Source organism: Haliaeetus albicilla, chromosome 2 (assembly GCF_947461875.1).
Source record: "Haliaeetus albicilla chromosome 2, bHalAlb1.1, whole genome shotgun sequence".
Taxonomy (NCBI): Eukaryota; Metazoa; Chordata; class Aves; order Accipitriformes; family Accipitridae; genus Haliaeetus; species Haliaeetus albicilla.
In genome coordinates this window covers 6211039-6226106 of record NC_091484.1, presented here as the reverse complement: position 1 = coordinate 6226106, position 15068 = coordinate 6211039, and the positions used below count along the sequence as shown (strand labels likewise).

The 15068-nt window shown below is 43.3% G+C and overlaps 1 protein-coding gene across 2 annotated transcripts in view; it reads left to right on the top strand.

Annotated features, from left to right (window-relative positions):
* Window positions 1–15068, top strand: part of GNAS (GNAS complex locus) — a 161783-nt gene that overhangs the window by 24492 nt on the left and 122223 nt on the right. The window contains exon 1 of one of the 2 annotated variants that reach the window (XM_069804310.1): window positions 5176–5206. The exons of the other annotated variant lie outside the window; for it this stretch is intronic. Within the exon in view, the coding sequence (XP_069660411.1) occupies window positions 5191–5206 (16 nt within the window). The 5' untranslated portion in view covers window positions 5176–5190. Of the gene's footprint in view, window positions 1–5175; window positions 5207–15068 lie in introns of those variants that run through there. 2 annotated transcript variants of the gene reach the window in all.

Sequence of the window (15068 nt, the reverse complement as noted above, 5' to 3'; positions counted from 1 at the left end):
AATTCTGGCATGCAGTTAAATGCACCACTGCAGTCATGGTTTCATATACCTTGAATCCCTAATCCTGCCCTGTAATCCTACATGACCACAGCTAGAGATGCTAGATTTCTAGTCTTCTTCTGAAGGTGAAATGCCCGGTCACATCTTAGCAGGGGATGCTGGACTGTGACATCTGGAAGCAGCAATATCAAATCTAAAGGGGCACTCCCTACTCAGGAGCTTTGGCAGAAAGGTGGAAGTGCTTCAGGGCAGAAATGGTTTTCAAGGACATCTTCCAGGGTGGATGTGAGTTACTAAGAACTGGAGTGTGTTTTCACAAGAGATACACATGCTCCCTTTTCTCTTCCCCTTTGCTTCTGCCACGCTGGGGTTGGGTATTTGCAAGACATTGAGTGACGAGGTTTCTACAACACTACTCTTTAATATAGCGAACGCCAAGCCAGGCACTTTGACACCAGAAATGGCAATGAGACCTGTGTTGGAGCCCACGAAGTTCTGCTGCAGAGAACACCCAGAAACATTATGCCCTGTATTACAGCATTGCAGGGACAACTTGCATTGTCTCTTTGTTCTCTTTGCACCTGCTCTACCATTGCCCTCCAAGAAGGAGGAGGGGAAAAAAAAAAAAGGTAGTGATTGCTACTTAATGAATACATGGCAAACCTCCAAGGCGAATGTGACCAGGGAGTTTGTTTTTGCTAGCAGAAGAGGGGGCCAAAGCTGCAAGGACTGAGGGTGGGTTTCAGATTAAGAAAGGAAGAGGGTGAAAATGGGAAGGAGCCAAGGAAGAGAAGGAGCAGAGAAAAGGACTTGAGGGGGTTTGCAAGCTTAGGTGGCTAGGAAGCAGCTGAAAATGGAGACTTAACTCAGGGCTCAGCCCCAGGAATGGGCTGGGAGGGAGAAGAGCTCCTGGCTGGGAGGACAAGGCAGGCAGCTGGCTTGGCAAAGTGCGTAGGGCAGGAGTGCCAGGGAGGCTGTGACCCAGGAGCCTACGCCGGCTGGGGTAAGGACCTGCTGGCTCAGGTGCTCCTCAGCAAAATAACCCTTTAGAGCCTCATCAGATGTCAGGACCAGAAAAGTTTGTTGCATTTTGTAGCTGCCCAACTCAGCTGCCTCTTTTTGGTTAAAAACCTGGGTCTCTGGGTGCTCAGGACAAGCTTCTCCCAAACAGTGTTCTGTGTGTGAGACTGGGGGACCAGTCCCCCTGCCCAGGGAAGCTGGGGCTGTGCCTGCCCAGCGCTGGCGTATGGCTCCCACTGTCCTCTGGCTACCATTTTTACATCTGCAATGGGTTGTTATTCGCAACTGGGGGGGGAGTTCCTCAAGCTATACTTCGCCTTAATATCAATTTCTGTAACGTTACTGCACAAGTATTTATTCATAGCTTGGGTGAAGTTGTGCTTTTTTGTCTCCGTCTTGCTTCTGCTTTTGAAACCCAGGGGCATAGCGCTTCCATGGCAAATTCAGGCTTTTTGCAGACATTTCCACTCTCTGCCTGGTTAGAAAATACTCCCAGCCCTTGGGCTGAACTCTTTTGCTCAGAAAAATATTTTTCACAGCAACCACTGCAGGACAGGTTTCTCATGGCAGGCTTGTCCAGGGACGCTTACGTTTTCCTGGGTCTTCTGAATGCATGCTTGACTGTCATTCTGCAGCAACTCGGTGAAGACTGAAAGGAAGGATAATCTGGATTTCTTGCAAACACAGGCATGGTTACAATACTGATAGCAATGTGGCAGCGAAGTTTCCATTTCCCTCCTTAAAGCATCCCCTCCCAGAAAGGCATTTGCAGAACCACTGCTGCATTCTCCTATTAATGACTTTCAGGATCATGGTTTTCAGTGATTTTGCTTTGAGCCGTTCTGAAAGCAGCTTGAAAATGGCACTTGATTGCTAATGTCAGATCATGGGAGGTGGTTAGGGTGAACCTCTGCCTGTAGCAGGCAGCTAAAAGCTAGTGGAAATTGGTAGAAATCTGTATATTGTAATAAAAATTTTATAATGCATACAATGAACACAGCTCCAAGAAAAGTCTGACCAGCTTGCTGCACGTCTGTTTTGGTGATACGTGAAATTTTGGAAAGGCACTGGTACACATAGACACTTTTTGTTCCTGTATAAACAAAGTGAAGTGAGTGTATACGTGGTAGAGCTATAGAGAGAAAATACAGCCTGAAAACTCTTGTGCAGACAAGACATGAGGTGATGTGATTTCCCACCGAGAAGCCAAAATCAAGAAGAATATCAGAAAAGCAATGGGGCTGTTAGGAGGAATAAATGTAGGTAACAATGTTGCCAATGTTACAATCATTTTTTCTCTGGGTCCCACCATGGTTATTACTTTTTTCCTCAGCTACAATCCATGGAGCACTGGCACTGAACTTCTGCTGTCAGTCCAAACAAACCACATTTTCTAGCTCTTAAGAGTACTGAGAAATGTTTCAAGTGTACCCAAAAGACTCGTAACTGGAAGGTATATTTTCCTTTAAAGTCTCATAACTTTGGGAGGGTTTGACCCCTTATTTTTAAGTGGCTGGGATTTGCACATTTGTGATAAACTGCACTAAAATACTGTTGTTTGCTGGTGGTGGTGGTTTTTGTCGCTGTTCCTCAGTGATGCCTAAGTTGTCATCCTGCCTCTGAACCGGGGTTCTTTGTTTCGGTAACAAGGGAATAAAGCAAGGAAACCCGTGCTTCCAAGAGAGGAAATTTTAAAACACCGAAGCGCGTCGGTATTAGATGGGAAGTGGCGTTCGTGTGGCACCTGGTTTCCCTAGGCGGGAAGGTGTGACTTCCACTGAACCGGGTGCTGGGCTGTGCCCTTGGGACTTTGTTTTAGTCCCACAGCCCCTTCTGCTGCGCATGTGGTTTGTGAGTCCTGCACAGGTGCTAATGGAAATTTTTAACATAGAATTCAGAAAGCATTAGTAACGGTGAAGGAATAAATCCCACACGTAAAATCTCCTGTATCGCAGATAACACTGTGCGTTTACATCTTTGCCAGCTGTGGTGCCGCTTCCAGGCCAACTCCTAGAGCTGACTATAGCATTGCCCTGGAGCTGGCTGCAGCCCCTCTGCACCCCCAAACCCAAGAACCATGTCTGGAGTTGTCTGGCGTCAAGACGGGAGCCGTTTCCAGCATCATTTCTAGAGCCACCTCTAAAGCCACGTCTAGAGTCGTTTCCAGCATCCACCTCTGTGCAGCTATAAAGCTGCTTCCAGAGCAACCTCTGGACCTGCTCCTGGGTCCGGGTCTGGAGTCGCTCCCACCGCTAGTGTCAGTTAATGAGTTGATCCCATCTGGAGCCAAGCTGGAGCTGCCTCCGGAGCCCTCCCTTTGCTGTGTGCCAGGCGAGGTCTTGCCCTGTGCTGGGGCTGCCTGCCAGTCGCGGACCACCTCTGCTTCCCGGGCTGCCTCCCTAATTGTACATTTTTCAAGCACGCCAAGAGGGGCATGGGGCAGCCTGCTTGGGTTACTGTCTTTTTTTTTTTTCTTTTTTTTCTTTTTTTCTTTTTCCTTTTCTCTCTTTTCTCTCTTTTCTTTTTCTCTCTTTTCTCTCTTTTCTTTTTCTCTCTTTTCTCTCTTTTCTTTTTCTCTCTTTTCTCTCTTTTCTTTTTCTCTCTTTTCTCTCTTTTCTTTTTCTCTCTTTTCTCTCTTTTCTTTTTCTCTCTTTTCTCTCTTTTCTTTTTCTCTCTTTTCTCTCTTTTCTTTTTCTCTCTTTTCTCTCTTTTCTTTTTCTCTCTTTTCTCTCTTTTCTCTCTTATCCTGATCTCCCCTGGAAGCAGGAGTCATTTCAATGTGTGCTTTGTGGAAGCAGAGCTGTCTGAGCCCTTTAAGCGGGAGATGAGCTCAGGTAGAAGGAACGCAAAGAGCTCCTTTCATCAGCCAGGGCCCCGCCAGCGGCTTCGGGGCATGTCCGGCCAGTTATAAATGGATCATGTGTTGCTATTTTTAGCCAGGAGAGGATTGTAAATATAAAAGGGTATAAAGTGCAAAACTTAGCAACAGTGGCGTTTGTTTGCTTTTTCTTTTTTCTTTTCTTCCCCCAACCTCCCCCCCCCCCCCCCCCCCCCCCGTTGGCAGGAATGTGTTTGGAGAGGAATGAAGTTAAAGCAGGAGATTTGCTGCGTGATCGCCTGTGGACTTTGCACCGCCTGCAACTTTTTTCTATCTCTCTCTGCTCCCTCCATACAAAAGGAGGGGCAGGAGGAGGGGAGCTCAGGCTTTTCTGATGCTGTTTAAAGAGATCCAAAAGTGCAGCCTGAAATGAAATGGAAGGGAGAAGCGGGGGGCGGGGGGGGGCGGTGGGTGATGGGGGCGAGCGGAGCCCTGCCTGCGTGGGGACAGAGTTCAGCGAATGGAAAACACTGACATGGGTAAAAATAGTAACAGCAGGGTTAAAAATAGCATCTGGTGAAAGAAATGTGCAGTAACTTCTGAAACCTCTTGGGAACTTTTCCCTTCTGATCCACTCCTGCCCTGCGCCCTGTTCGTTCTCCAGCCAGAAATCCCAAAGCAAACCCCTTCTGCAGATTGAAAACATTAAAGCAGCACCCTGTGCTCTGCAGAGGATGAGCTTTGGTTACTTTTTGACGTTTTTACGGATTTTTGTTTGTTTGTTTCCTGAAACTTTGTGCCAGCGGAGGGGGGACAAATTCCTCTTTTGCTGAGCCTCTCGCATAGTCCTGGGACAGATCAGTTAGAAGGTCCTTGGGGTTGTTTCTCCCCTTTTTTTTTTCCGTCCTTTTCACCTTTTTGGTGTGGTGTTCTTGCCTTTTTTTTTTTTTTTTAATTTTTTTTTTGTTTGGTTTGGTTTGGTTTGATGGTGGTGGTCTTGCTTTGGTTTTTAAGACCCTCTTGTCGCTTCTAGGAGTGCAGACTTCGCTTTTTGTCGTCCTGCTCCGGCCTCTCAGCCTTGGCAGCAGGAACCCCCCCCCCCCCCAACCCCGGGCAGATGCTGACAGAACTCCCGCAGACCTGCGGCTTGGGGGGGTCGGGGGGTGTCGGGGAGCACCGGGGCTCCCTGCAAATGAGAAGGTGCAGGTTTTTCTCCGGGGGATGGCAAAGGGAGGGGGAGCAGCGAACTGGGCGATAGGAAAGGATGGAGAGACCTTGAGTAGCTTGTTCTGTGGAGCAAAGGCTCGGCCGGTCCCTTCTGGTAGTGGGGCTGAAGATGCTGAGGGCTGAAGATGCTGAGGGCTCCGGGTGAGGTGGTGGTGGTGCTGGGAGGGGGTCGGGGGAGGCTGCTAGGGGTGGGCTGGGCAGGGGGATGCCGGGGAGATGCTGAGGAGGGCTGGCAGGAATCTGCTCTGAGATCTTTTTGCAGCTCTGGCGATGAACTTGGCGTGTTTTGACTGGACTAGATAACTGAGGCAGAAAGAATTGTTGTGACAGACAGGCAGACCTGGTTCCTGAAGCTGCCCCACCACGGCACAGGGACAAACAGAAGGTCCTGTAGTTAGAGGCAATTACAGTTTTAATCAGATTTATTTTTTTTTAATATTTTTTAAACTAAGCAGCTGAAATGTCCCCCCTGGCTCTTTTATTCCCCAGGTGAAAGGCACGGGGTGTTTCAGGGGTGCATTTTGTAACGTTTCCTCCCCACTTAGTTATCTTTAGTGGCTTTGGAAGGAGGAAAAGTGCTGGCAGGGCTGGCCCTGGCCCTGGCACAGCCCCACCGACTGCGCCCAGGCTCCTCTCCCTGCGCCCTGAGCAGAGCGGCGCAGAATAACCTGACCTGCCCGGGGGACTCCTCTGTTCGTGGGCTCCTCGGCTAATAAAACACGAAAACCAAACACGAGAATAGGAGGTGGCGCAGGTTTCTGTATCGAGACGTTCCTAATGCATCTGGAAATCGTTGTTCTTAAAACGCAGGTTGATGCCTCCCCTTTTTCCAGGTCTGGTGCTCGCCTCCAAGGTGGTTGCGAGTGCTTCTGCCATGGCTGGAGGTGAAGGGGGAGGGCATTTTATCTGGCAAGGTGAGAAGGGAGGTGAATGTCCTTAATTGTATTTAGCGAGCTAAGCCCTGAGCATTTAATTACTTTTTTTTTTTTTTTAAGGATTGGACATTCCACAGCTTGTTTCTCTAGATCATTTTAAATTAGTTTTGATGTTTAAATGTATTTCATATGAAGCCTGTCTAAATCCTTTAACCAGTATATTTTTGAAAGCACAAATATGCTTTCATTTGATAGAGTAGCTAAAAAAAATACTTTTTGTATTTGAGCAAAGCTGTTTTGTTTTTAAATTAGGTTGTTCAAATCCTTCTAATTTGATCATTTCATATTTGATTCAGCACATAAAAATGATGCAGAAACTCCTGTTATGAATCTGAACGGAACATTCATTTTCTTATCAAAATATTATTATAGAAAAATATTAGTCATTCTTCTTGGCATAGTAAGCAAAGAAACATGTGGATGTGTTAATTTATTCCAGAACCAGCAAAGAGGGATAGTTTATATAAGTAAAATAAATAATTCTTGGCTATTTAATAATTGGATCACTTTAACAATAGTTGACTAATAGTCAGATGTCTGAAATACATCTGGCCCATTTCTATTCTTTAGGGAATTTAACACTTAAAGAGCGTTTTTTCCAGGAGTTGTCATTTTTAAACTGTTACCTTTTTACATACTTAATATTTGTTGCCCTCCATAATTTATTAAGTCAGAACTGGGAGAAAACAGCTCAAACATAGTTGAAATTAATCCCTTGGGAGTCTGCAAAGAAATTAAACTGAGATGATAAATCTTGAGGAGTTAAAGATGTGTATATCCTACATGAGTAGGGCTATTTAAAAAGTGCATTATTTTACTGTCTAGCATACGTAAAAAAGATTTTGATTCTCAGAAATAGTGATGCATTGGTTAGTCATTTATTGGTTTTGATTGTGTTAATGGATTGTTGAATTATATATGTTTAATTCCAAATTGCATTGGTGGTACAGGAGTGAAAGTAAAAAAAGTAAAAAAAAAATTCTCATTACTGTAGTATCAACGTGTCTGCCTATAGCACGTGAAATTCCTGTATTTCTACATATGGCTCTGCTAACTTGTTAGCTGTTAAATTGTTTGCATTACCTTTCAAGTCATTTTGTTCCCGTTCATAACTGCTTAAACATTTTGTTGTTTTCCCAACTTTGAGAATGCAGGTGGCATGTCTCTTCATGTTGGCAATTGATAACAGCTAGCTAAGATTAACTCCTAGGATTATGTTGGTTTAGGTAACAAAATTCCACAATTGTATTTTTTCATTTGCCTGAACTGTAAAGAAATCAATCCTGTGATTGTAACTTGTAAGTAATAAAATTTACCCCCCCTCCTGCCAATGGTATGATGGTGAGGGTATTGTTCACAGAGTGCAAACATACACAGTAAGTACTTAAACACTCATGGGTATTTCTACTACCCTCTAAAATAATAAAAAATATAAAAGTTTCAGACTCTAGAGTGCATTAATAACTTACTGTTTTATTTGAAAGGGATAACTTATAGTGTTAAAATGTCAGATAAACTGTATTTGTTTTATACAGAGAATATATTAGAGACTTTTGAGAACATTTAATATATTAGTAAATTTTTGACAATATAAAGATAGAATACCTGGAAGGTCCCAGCTGAGGTATTGCAGTCATTGTTTGTTCAGAATGATTTTTATAGAAATAGAATTTTTGGATGCATGGTAGGGAATTCAATACTGTTCTTTAGAAAGTTAACAAAAGAGTTGCATTTTGTTAGAAAAAATTAAGGCAGTAATTGCAAAGTCAAAAATCTCTAAAAAGAAGATAATTTTCATTTTTCCTGGTAAACTTTTCCTATTGCATGTTTTCACAGTAAGGACATAAAGGGTGGGAGGGGGTTGAATCAGCCTTTTTGATATTTGCATTTTTCCTTGGAACCTTCCCACCCTCCCCTTACATTGAATGCATTGAGTTCAAGATGGCATAAAAAAAATTTGTTAATTTAAATTATTGGATAATACGTTTCTTCCTCATATTATAGTTACAAATTTATACATAGATGAATAATGAATAAGGTTGATAATAGTTGATGTTTTTCATAATTTTGATGTAGTTTTAAAATGAATTTAGAGTTGGTCCAATTTTTCATGTAAATAGTATTACACGGTTATCAGATCAGCATACTTAATTTTGTCAGCATTACTACAAACTCAGTGCTAAAAGGCACGGAGATGCATGTAACTGCTTTACATGTATTTGAAGATTATTCTGTACATTTATACTGGCTCAGTGCTAAGGAGTCAGCTTTGTCCTAAATGTGAACTCTAACTGTAGCATTAAACATGCAATTGCAACATCTATATTTAAAGGAAAAGTAGGGAATTTGATAGCAGCAACCATGATTAGAAATTTAGAAATCTTAAATGATGGGAGAAAGTAATACCGAATAATTTGCAGTTTAACTCTAAAAATAAAATTCCTAAATCTTGGTGAAAATAGATTTTTAGCATTTTTCTAGAAACTAAAAAAGAAGCACAAGGAAAACTAATATTCTGAGAAGCTGTAGCATGACATTTCTAAATAAAATAAGGAATGCAATTAGTGAGATACTAACTATGACATTTACTATTGATCCTTAGTATTTTCTTTTCCCCCCAGGGAAAGTTAGTTAATTAAAACAAGGAAAATGCTGAGGGTCTTTGGTGGGAGAACAGGAACCCAACTTATTCTTGACACAATTCAAGTAGTAAAACCCACCAAACAGTGTCTCAAACCAGAAGACTCGCAGCTCGCTGGAACAGCCTCTGCCAGAGCTCGCTGGAGATCTGCTCGCACTTTCCCAACTTCTGCACTTCTCTTTCCTGTGTGCAATAGCAGGAGCAGACATTTAAATTACTGCTTATTAAAAGGGAGCACATTAACATCAGGAGGCCACACTGGATGAGGAAATGTATGAGTAGTTTAGCGATTATTTTGATTATTTATAACTATTTGGCAATACTAGACGTGCTAAACTCTAGTCCTCTAGTCCCTTTCTATTTATTTGAATGTATTTTTAATCATATTTTCTTGAGTGAGAGATGTAGGGAAAAGGAGGCTTGGCAAAAAAACTCAGAGTATTGACTTGCTGTTTGCATATTTGGGAAGGATTCCCTCTGAAATATTCCTAAGGCTTTAGAAAACTGGAAAGGAAAAAGAAACTTATTAAGTAAAACCACTGATGTAATTAACATATCCTAAAGTGATGCAAGGCTTTCAGTTACCTAAATAGTTTGTTTCCATGTTAATAACAGAATTGAGAGAGATTACCAACCTACAGATTTAATTTCTCCTGCCAGTTCTGTTACTATACTGAGATACTAGTTTTAATTGTTGAAGTCTTTTCTCTTGCTCAGTAGCTCTGCAGCTTAGGTCCTGCCACGCAGCTGATGGGGTCGGTGGGTCTCCTTCCTGCGGGGCAGCCCCCAGCCCTGGCTCCCCTGGTGCAGGTCTGACACCTGCAGAGTATAAAATGTGTGTCGGGAAGCTCAAAAGTCATGTGTGATTGATTTGCTTGATTTTAGCAACTGTGGAGGGGAAAAAAAAAAATTAGTCATGATTATGTAGTGATTAATAGTGCTTACCCAAAATTATTATTTTTTTTTTTTTCCCCTCTGCAAATCCCTCGCAGTCAGAAGTACGTAGCCAGGTATCCAGTGCATACCACTGGTATCTTAAAAAATCAACTCTCAAAGATCTCTCCCTTAGGCAGCATATAGCTGCCAAAACAGTCTCCTGCCGAGTATCAAAGGGCATCCCCTGCAAAGAATCGAGGTTTCTCCCAGCAGTTTTGACAGAGCAGCTGTCTGGCATAACCAGAGCTGCAGCTGGATAGCCCCAGCCCTGCTCATCCTGCCTTTTTTTTGTAAGGAGTTTATAAATACACACTGCTGCTCATGCAGCTACTCGGGGTTAGGATTTTGCGAGCAGACAGGCTGTTTGACTGAGTCAGAAGTACTAAATGCAACGTGCGTTACCAAACCCACGGAAGAAACTGTTCCCAGTGAGAAGTCTCCAGCTGCCAGCGGTGGCCCTGGCTGCTCTGCCGTGGTCCCTGGCACTGGTTTCTCTGTGCTTTCTATACATTCAAAACAATGGAATATTCCCAAAAAAACACTGACAGCTGCCTCCAGCGGTTCAGAGGGAGCCCCTGCGTGGTCCTTCGCTCTCCGTCGGGAGCTCTGCAGCCACGAGGTCTGCAGCAACGTGCTTGCTCAAACGCTTTCATGCAGCCTGAGGGAGACGTCTGTTAGCACTCATCTTACAAACAGTCGCTCTCGGGGTTTCATGCATCATGGCATGAGCATTAAAACTTGTCCCAAGGGGGTCCCTCGACCCAACATGGGGGTCTCGAGTGGAAGTCCTGAGCCCGACGGGTCCCAGGGAGCCTCCAAAGGGAGTAAAGCCCAAGCCCAGGGGAGGATGGAGATGGTTAGACCTCAGTGTCAGCCCCGCTTTAGGCACAGAAGCAATGGATGTACAAATGCAACTTACAATAGAAGGATTGGAAAAACGTACTAGCTTTGTTGTTACGGGTTCGGTCAAGCTGGCAGGTGAACCCAGTACAGAAATAATGTGGCTACAGGCTTCTTGCAAAGCAGCATCACCCCGGAGCGCTCAAGGGAGCACCCAAACTTTCTGCAGAGCACAAAGCGGCAGGCAGGGTTTGTAGGGCTCCGGCTCCTCTTCTGCGTGCTGCCTGGGGAGCGGGTCGACGCTGGTACAACAGTGGCAGGTCAGCTTTCCCATATATGGGAAAACCCTGGTCTAATTTTTAAAGCCATGAGTTGTGGCAGTGCTGAATATGGGAATTTTGTAAGCAAAGCTGAATGCTTGTTATGTTCATCAGTATGCCAGTATCTGGAACGCTGCCGTTGCAGTTGCTGCTGCAAGGTACGCTTGCAGCCTTTATGCAGGCAGGTTCCTAGCATCTTCCCACCTATTTGGGATTTTCTAATAGAAGTGTGAACCTCAGGGATACGGCACGGGGGAAGGCGCGATGCGGAGGTGCTCTAGAAAAGCAAATGACCAGAGGGCCCCATACACAGCACCTTTTGCATTGGTAGTTTGGTGAGATAGCCAGTAGAGGATAAGGATGAGCATTGCAGCAGTAAATGTGCTGGCTCAGAGGTATTATTTATTAATACATATTATTTTGGTATTATTTGGATTTACACTGAGCTCATCCCTATACTAATCTGAATGCTTTACTCTTCTCCAAGCTGTTGCAGGCTGCCCATACAGCAAGTAGACAACCAGCTTGTCATTTCTGTAATTCTCGTAATCTAATTACTGCCTGCCAGAGCAGCGAGTAACTTCTGCTAAAAATCCATGATGTACTTACTGCCTTGATGCAGCTGTCTGATCTGCAGTAAGGATCAGCCAAAAATGTCCTGAGGGCTCCTGGGTGTATCAGGAGGCTGAGGTGCCTCTGGGACTGTGACCGTGATTGAATTTTTCTCTTGGTTGGTGTTCACCTGTGCGTGTGTGTGGCTCTAAACTGCAGCAACTAAAAGGCTGAGGAAAATGGGAAGGAAACAACCGTGTCTACCTCTAGGACAAGGTAGCTGCTTTGTCCTGTGAGCAAATAGTTGCATGAACAAGGCTCCTGCCCTGGCAGCCCCGGACGGGCAGACCTCCCCTCCAGGCATGCGTAGCATTTGGGGTGTTCTAAATCCACTCATTTGGGTTTTTTATTTGTTTGCTTTTAAGAAAATATAGAACATTAATTATTATTTCTAAAGGGCTATGTGCTCACTACAGAGCAGCCCAAGTAAAGTTAAATCATACAGTAGTTACTTTGCTTAAAATATTAAGCAAAGTTTGCTGCCATGGCCCTGCTGACCACTATTTTTGAGCCAGCAAGTGTTCCGAAGTGCCTGGTGGTGCTGTTTGTGGCTCCCCTGATGTTTATCCATCGATTTGGGGTGGCAATGAAAACTGTCCTTTGATGCAAGCCTGACAAGTCCAGCAACCGAAGTGCCAGCATGAGCAGGATGTGACTCTAGAATATTTTTTTGTTTATGAACTTGTTTAAAACCAGCCATTTTGCAGCCCTTCCAAAAAGAAACCAGATATGAAACCCACCCTGGTAGTTCCTTGCGTTGTCCAGGTCACGGCTGGTTCTTCTCACCATGTGCCCTGTTTTAGGGGCAGCACCTGTGAGAATGTGCCATTTTCTCAGTAGCTGGAGAGGAAAACATTACAGGTACTTGCTGGCTGGAAAAGAAAGATGCAGCAAGCAGCAGCTAGTTGCAAAATAGCCGCTTTAAAGCAGAAGCTGCCTGGCTCTGCCAAAGCTGAAGGGCCAGCCCCAGAATGGAATGCTTATAAAAATAAGATGGTAACCATGCAGCAGAGAAGGAGTAGAGACCAGGAAGTTTCAGTGTTACATACAACATGATACTCTGCTAGGAAAAATATTGTCACAATTATAGAGATATGGGCATGGATCCATAGTTGAAAGGCATAACCCAGTACCTATCATTAGGGTGATTTTAATCTCTCATTTCCAATTTTGTCTGTGGAAGAAACTCTTTTTGGCTTGAAAATTCTCATGTGAAACATTGAGCCGAAGGAGATGTGTCTCGTCTGGGGAAAAGTTTGAAGTAATTGGTTAAGGCTGGTTTTGAATTATAGAGGGGGGGAAATTCATCTTATACCATTTCAAAACATAACAGTATATTGATTTATTTAAAAATTTACAGGATGATGGATTTATTTTAGTTTAACCATGTTGATATTTATTTGATGGTTTGGATTTTCAACAAAATGAAAGAAAGTGCTCCTTTCATGTAACCTGATGGGGAAATAAAAACAAGACAGCAACCTTTGAAAACATGAATGCTGCAGCTCCTCAGTCATCCTGAGTAACAGTGGGATATCTTGATTTTCATTACTTGAGAAATCTTTCAGTCTGTACAAAGACAGTTTTTGTCATTTTTATGTTTTTTTTAATAGCAGAACCTGATTTCTGTCATCTTGGTTTAAAAGACAGGCTGTTCTTTGAGCTCTGATTACATCCAGAGACACAAATTTCTGCTGGGATAGGGACTGTAGATACGCAAGAACTAGTGTAAACACTCGGACTTTGTTCTCCTTCATGAGTTGCAGAGATGCTTCAATAAGCCAGTGTGGGGCACTGGAGAAGGGACAAATCTGATCAGAGAAGGAGTGCTGGGCTGATGCTTCTCCTATTTGTGCTGTCAACTGGGAAGATGCTAAGTTCTAGCAGTCCTCCGAGTTTAAAAGTTATTTAAGAACATATAGTCAAAGTGCTAGAGAGAAGGTGTACTAAAATTCCTGCTAGCCCCAAATCTTACACCTTTGAAAAAAAATGGTAAAGCACTTTTTAAGTACTCTCTGTCTTGCTCTCTCTTCTTTTCCTCCTGCTGCCATGGATCATCAGAATGACAACACAGACACTGAATTTTCATCTTTACCCATTAAACACTAACAAAAAATCACTTTCTGGCTTTATAACAAAGCTGTCACTGCTGAAAAGTGAATTGGTGTGCCTTCTTTTGAGCGGTTGGTTTACAGGCAAGCTGTACCTTCTTGTGGTGTCCTGGCAAGAAATTAATAAATTACAGACACGTAACCACTCTTCTTCTCGTTACAAATGTGCAACAGCCTTTGCAATCAGAGAAATGTGTTCATATAATAACTTAGCCTATCGAATATTACTCCAACAATTAATTTACTTTCCTTGCTTTTTTGCTCTTATCTTACTACAGAAGGGACAGAGTGGTTCACCTCTTGGGTATTTAGTTGCAGGGCAGAGAGACTGTGTGTAGATAGGGGGGTATTCCACATGTGTTTTCCTGCATTTTGTGCATTGTCTTGAACTTCCAACCCTCTTAGCCTGGTCTTGAGTGGAGCTCCTCTTCTGCAGCCCCGACGTTTGATACACATACTGGTTTATATCACAGCCCCAGACCCTGCTCTGGTTCTGTTGCAAAAATTTTCCATTCCTGATATCCTCTATGTTTAATAGATAATGCTTTGAAAGCATTTTATTTATTAGAAAGACCTTGGCTGACATGATTCACCTCAGCAAGCAGTGAACATATATATATATACACACACACACACACATATATATATGTGTCACCTTTACGAGGTCTACCAAGACACTCTGTGGGCACTCAAAGGTGGTGCTTCTGTCAAAGATATTGGTGTTTACTTTACAAGCAAGGCAAAACTCTTTAGAACCAGCAAAAACTAGGTCTTACAAAAACAGTTTAAGTAAACGAAGATGTTTCTTTTTTGAGAGGAGGTAGATGTGCCTGTGTAAGGACATGATCCCTATGGAGTCTGCCGCACCACAAAGTATAAATAAAAAAAATCCACAGTGGAAAATAAAAAAACTCAGGAGGTTTGTTGCTCTTCCTTTTCAAGCATCTTGTCGTTAGGACACGGTTGGTTGGTGTATGCCGGCTGCTGCCTGACGGTGTTTCCCCAATAGCATTTTCCTCACTACATGTCTTAAAGGACAACAGCAGATTCCTCCTCTACACGTGTGGCCAAAGAATTTCAGTTTTCCACCAAAATTAAGTGGGGGCCTGTATAACTTCATTACATGAGCAGGAGCGGGTCGTGTACAGCAACGTTGTGCGTGTCCCCCTCCCCATCATCCTAGCATCAGTAAATCTCTGCCTGGATTGAACCGACGGGATATTTCAACCTTTTTTTATAGATGTAGTTGAAGGCAGGTGACCTTTGTTATTTAGCAGCTTTATTGTCTTCTGCTCCATCTCGGGTATCACCTGTATTTCCAGGAAATATATGAAAACGTTTTGAAGCATGCATGTTGGAGGTCATCTTTGAAAGGCATCCTACAACATTTATTTTCTTGGGAAAGGATTCGTTTCTTGTGAGGAAGCTTGTAGCTCTATTTAAAAAAAAAATTTTTTTTTTTTTTTTTAAATCCATAAAAACAGAAGGAAGATGCAGCAGCCTAACTGCATGGCCTGTTTTGTATTGCTTGAAAACAAATTGTTTCCCTTGACCTTGGTGGGAGTTTGGGTGAAGTCGCAGCAAAGGAATATAGCTTAAAATATAGGG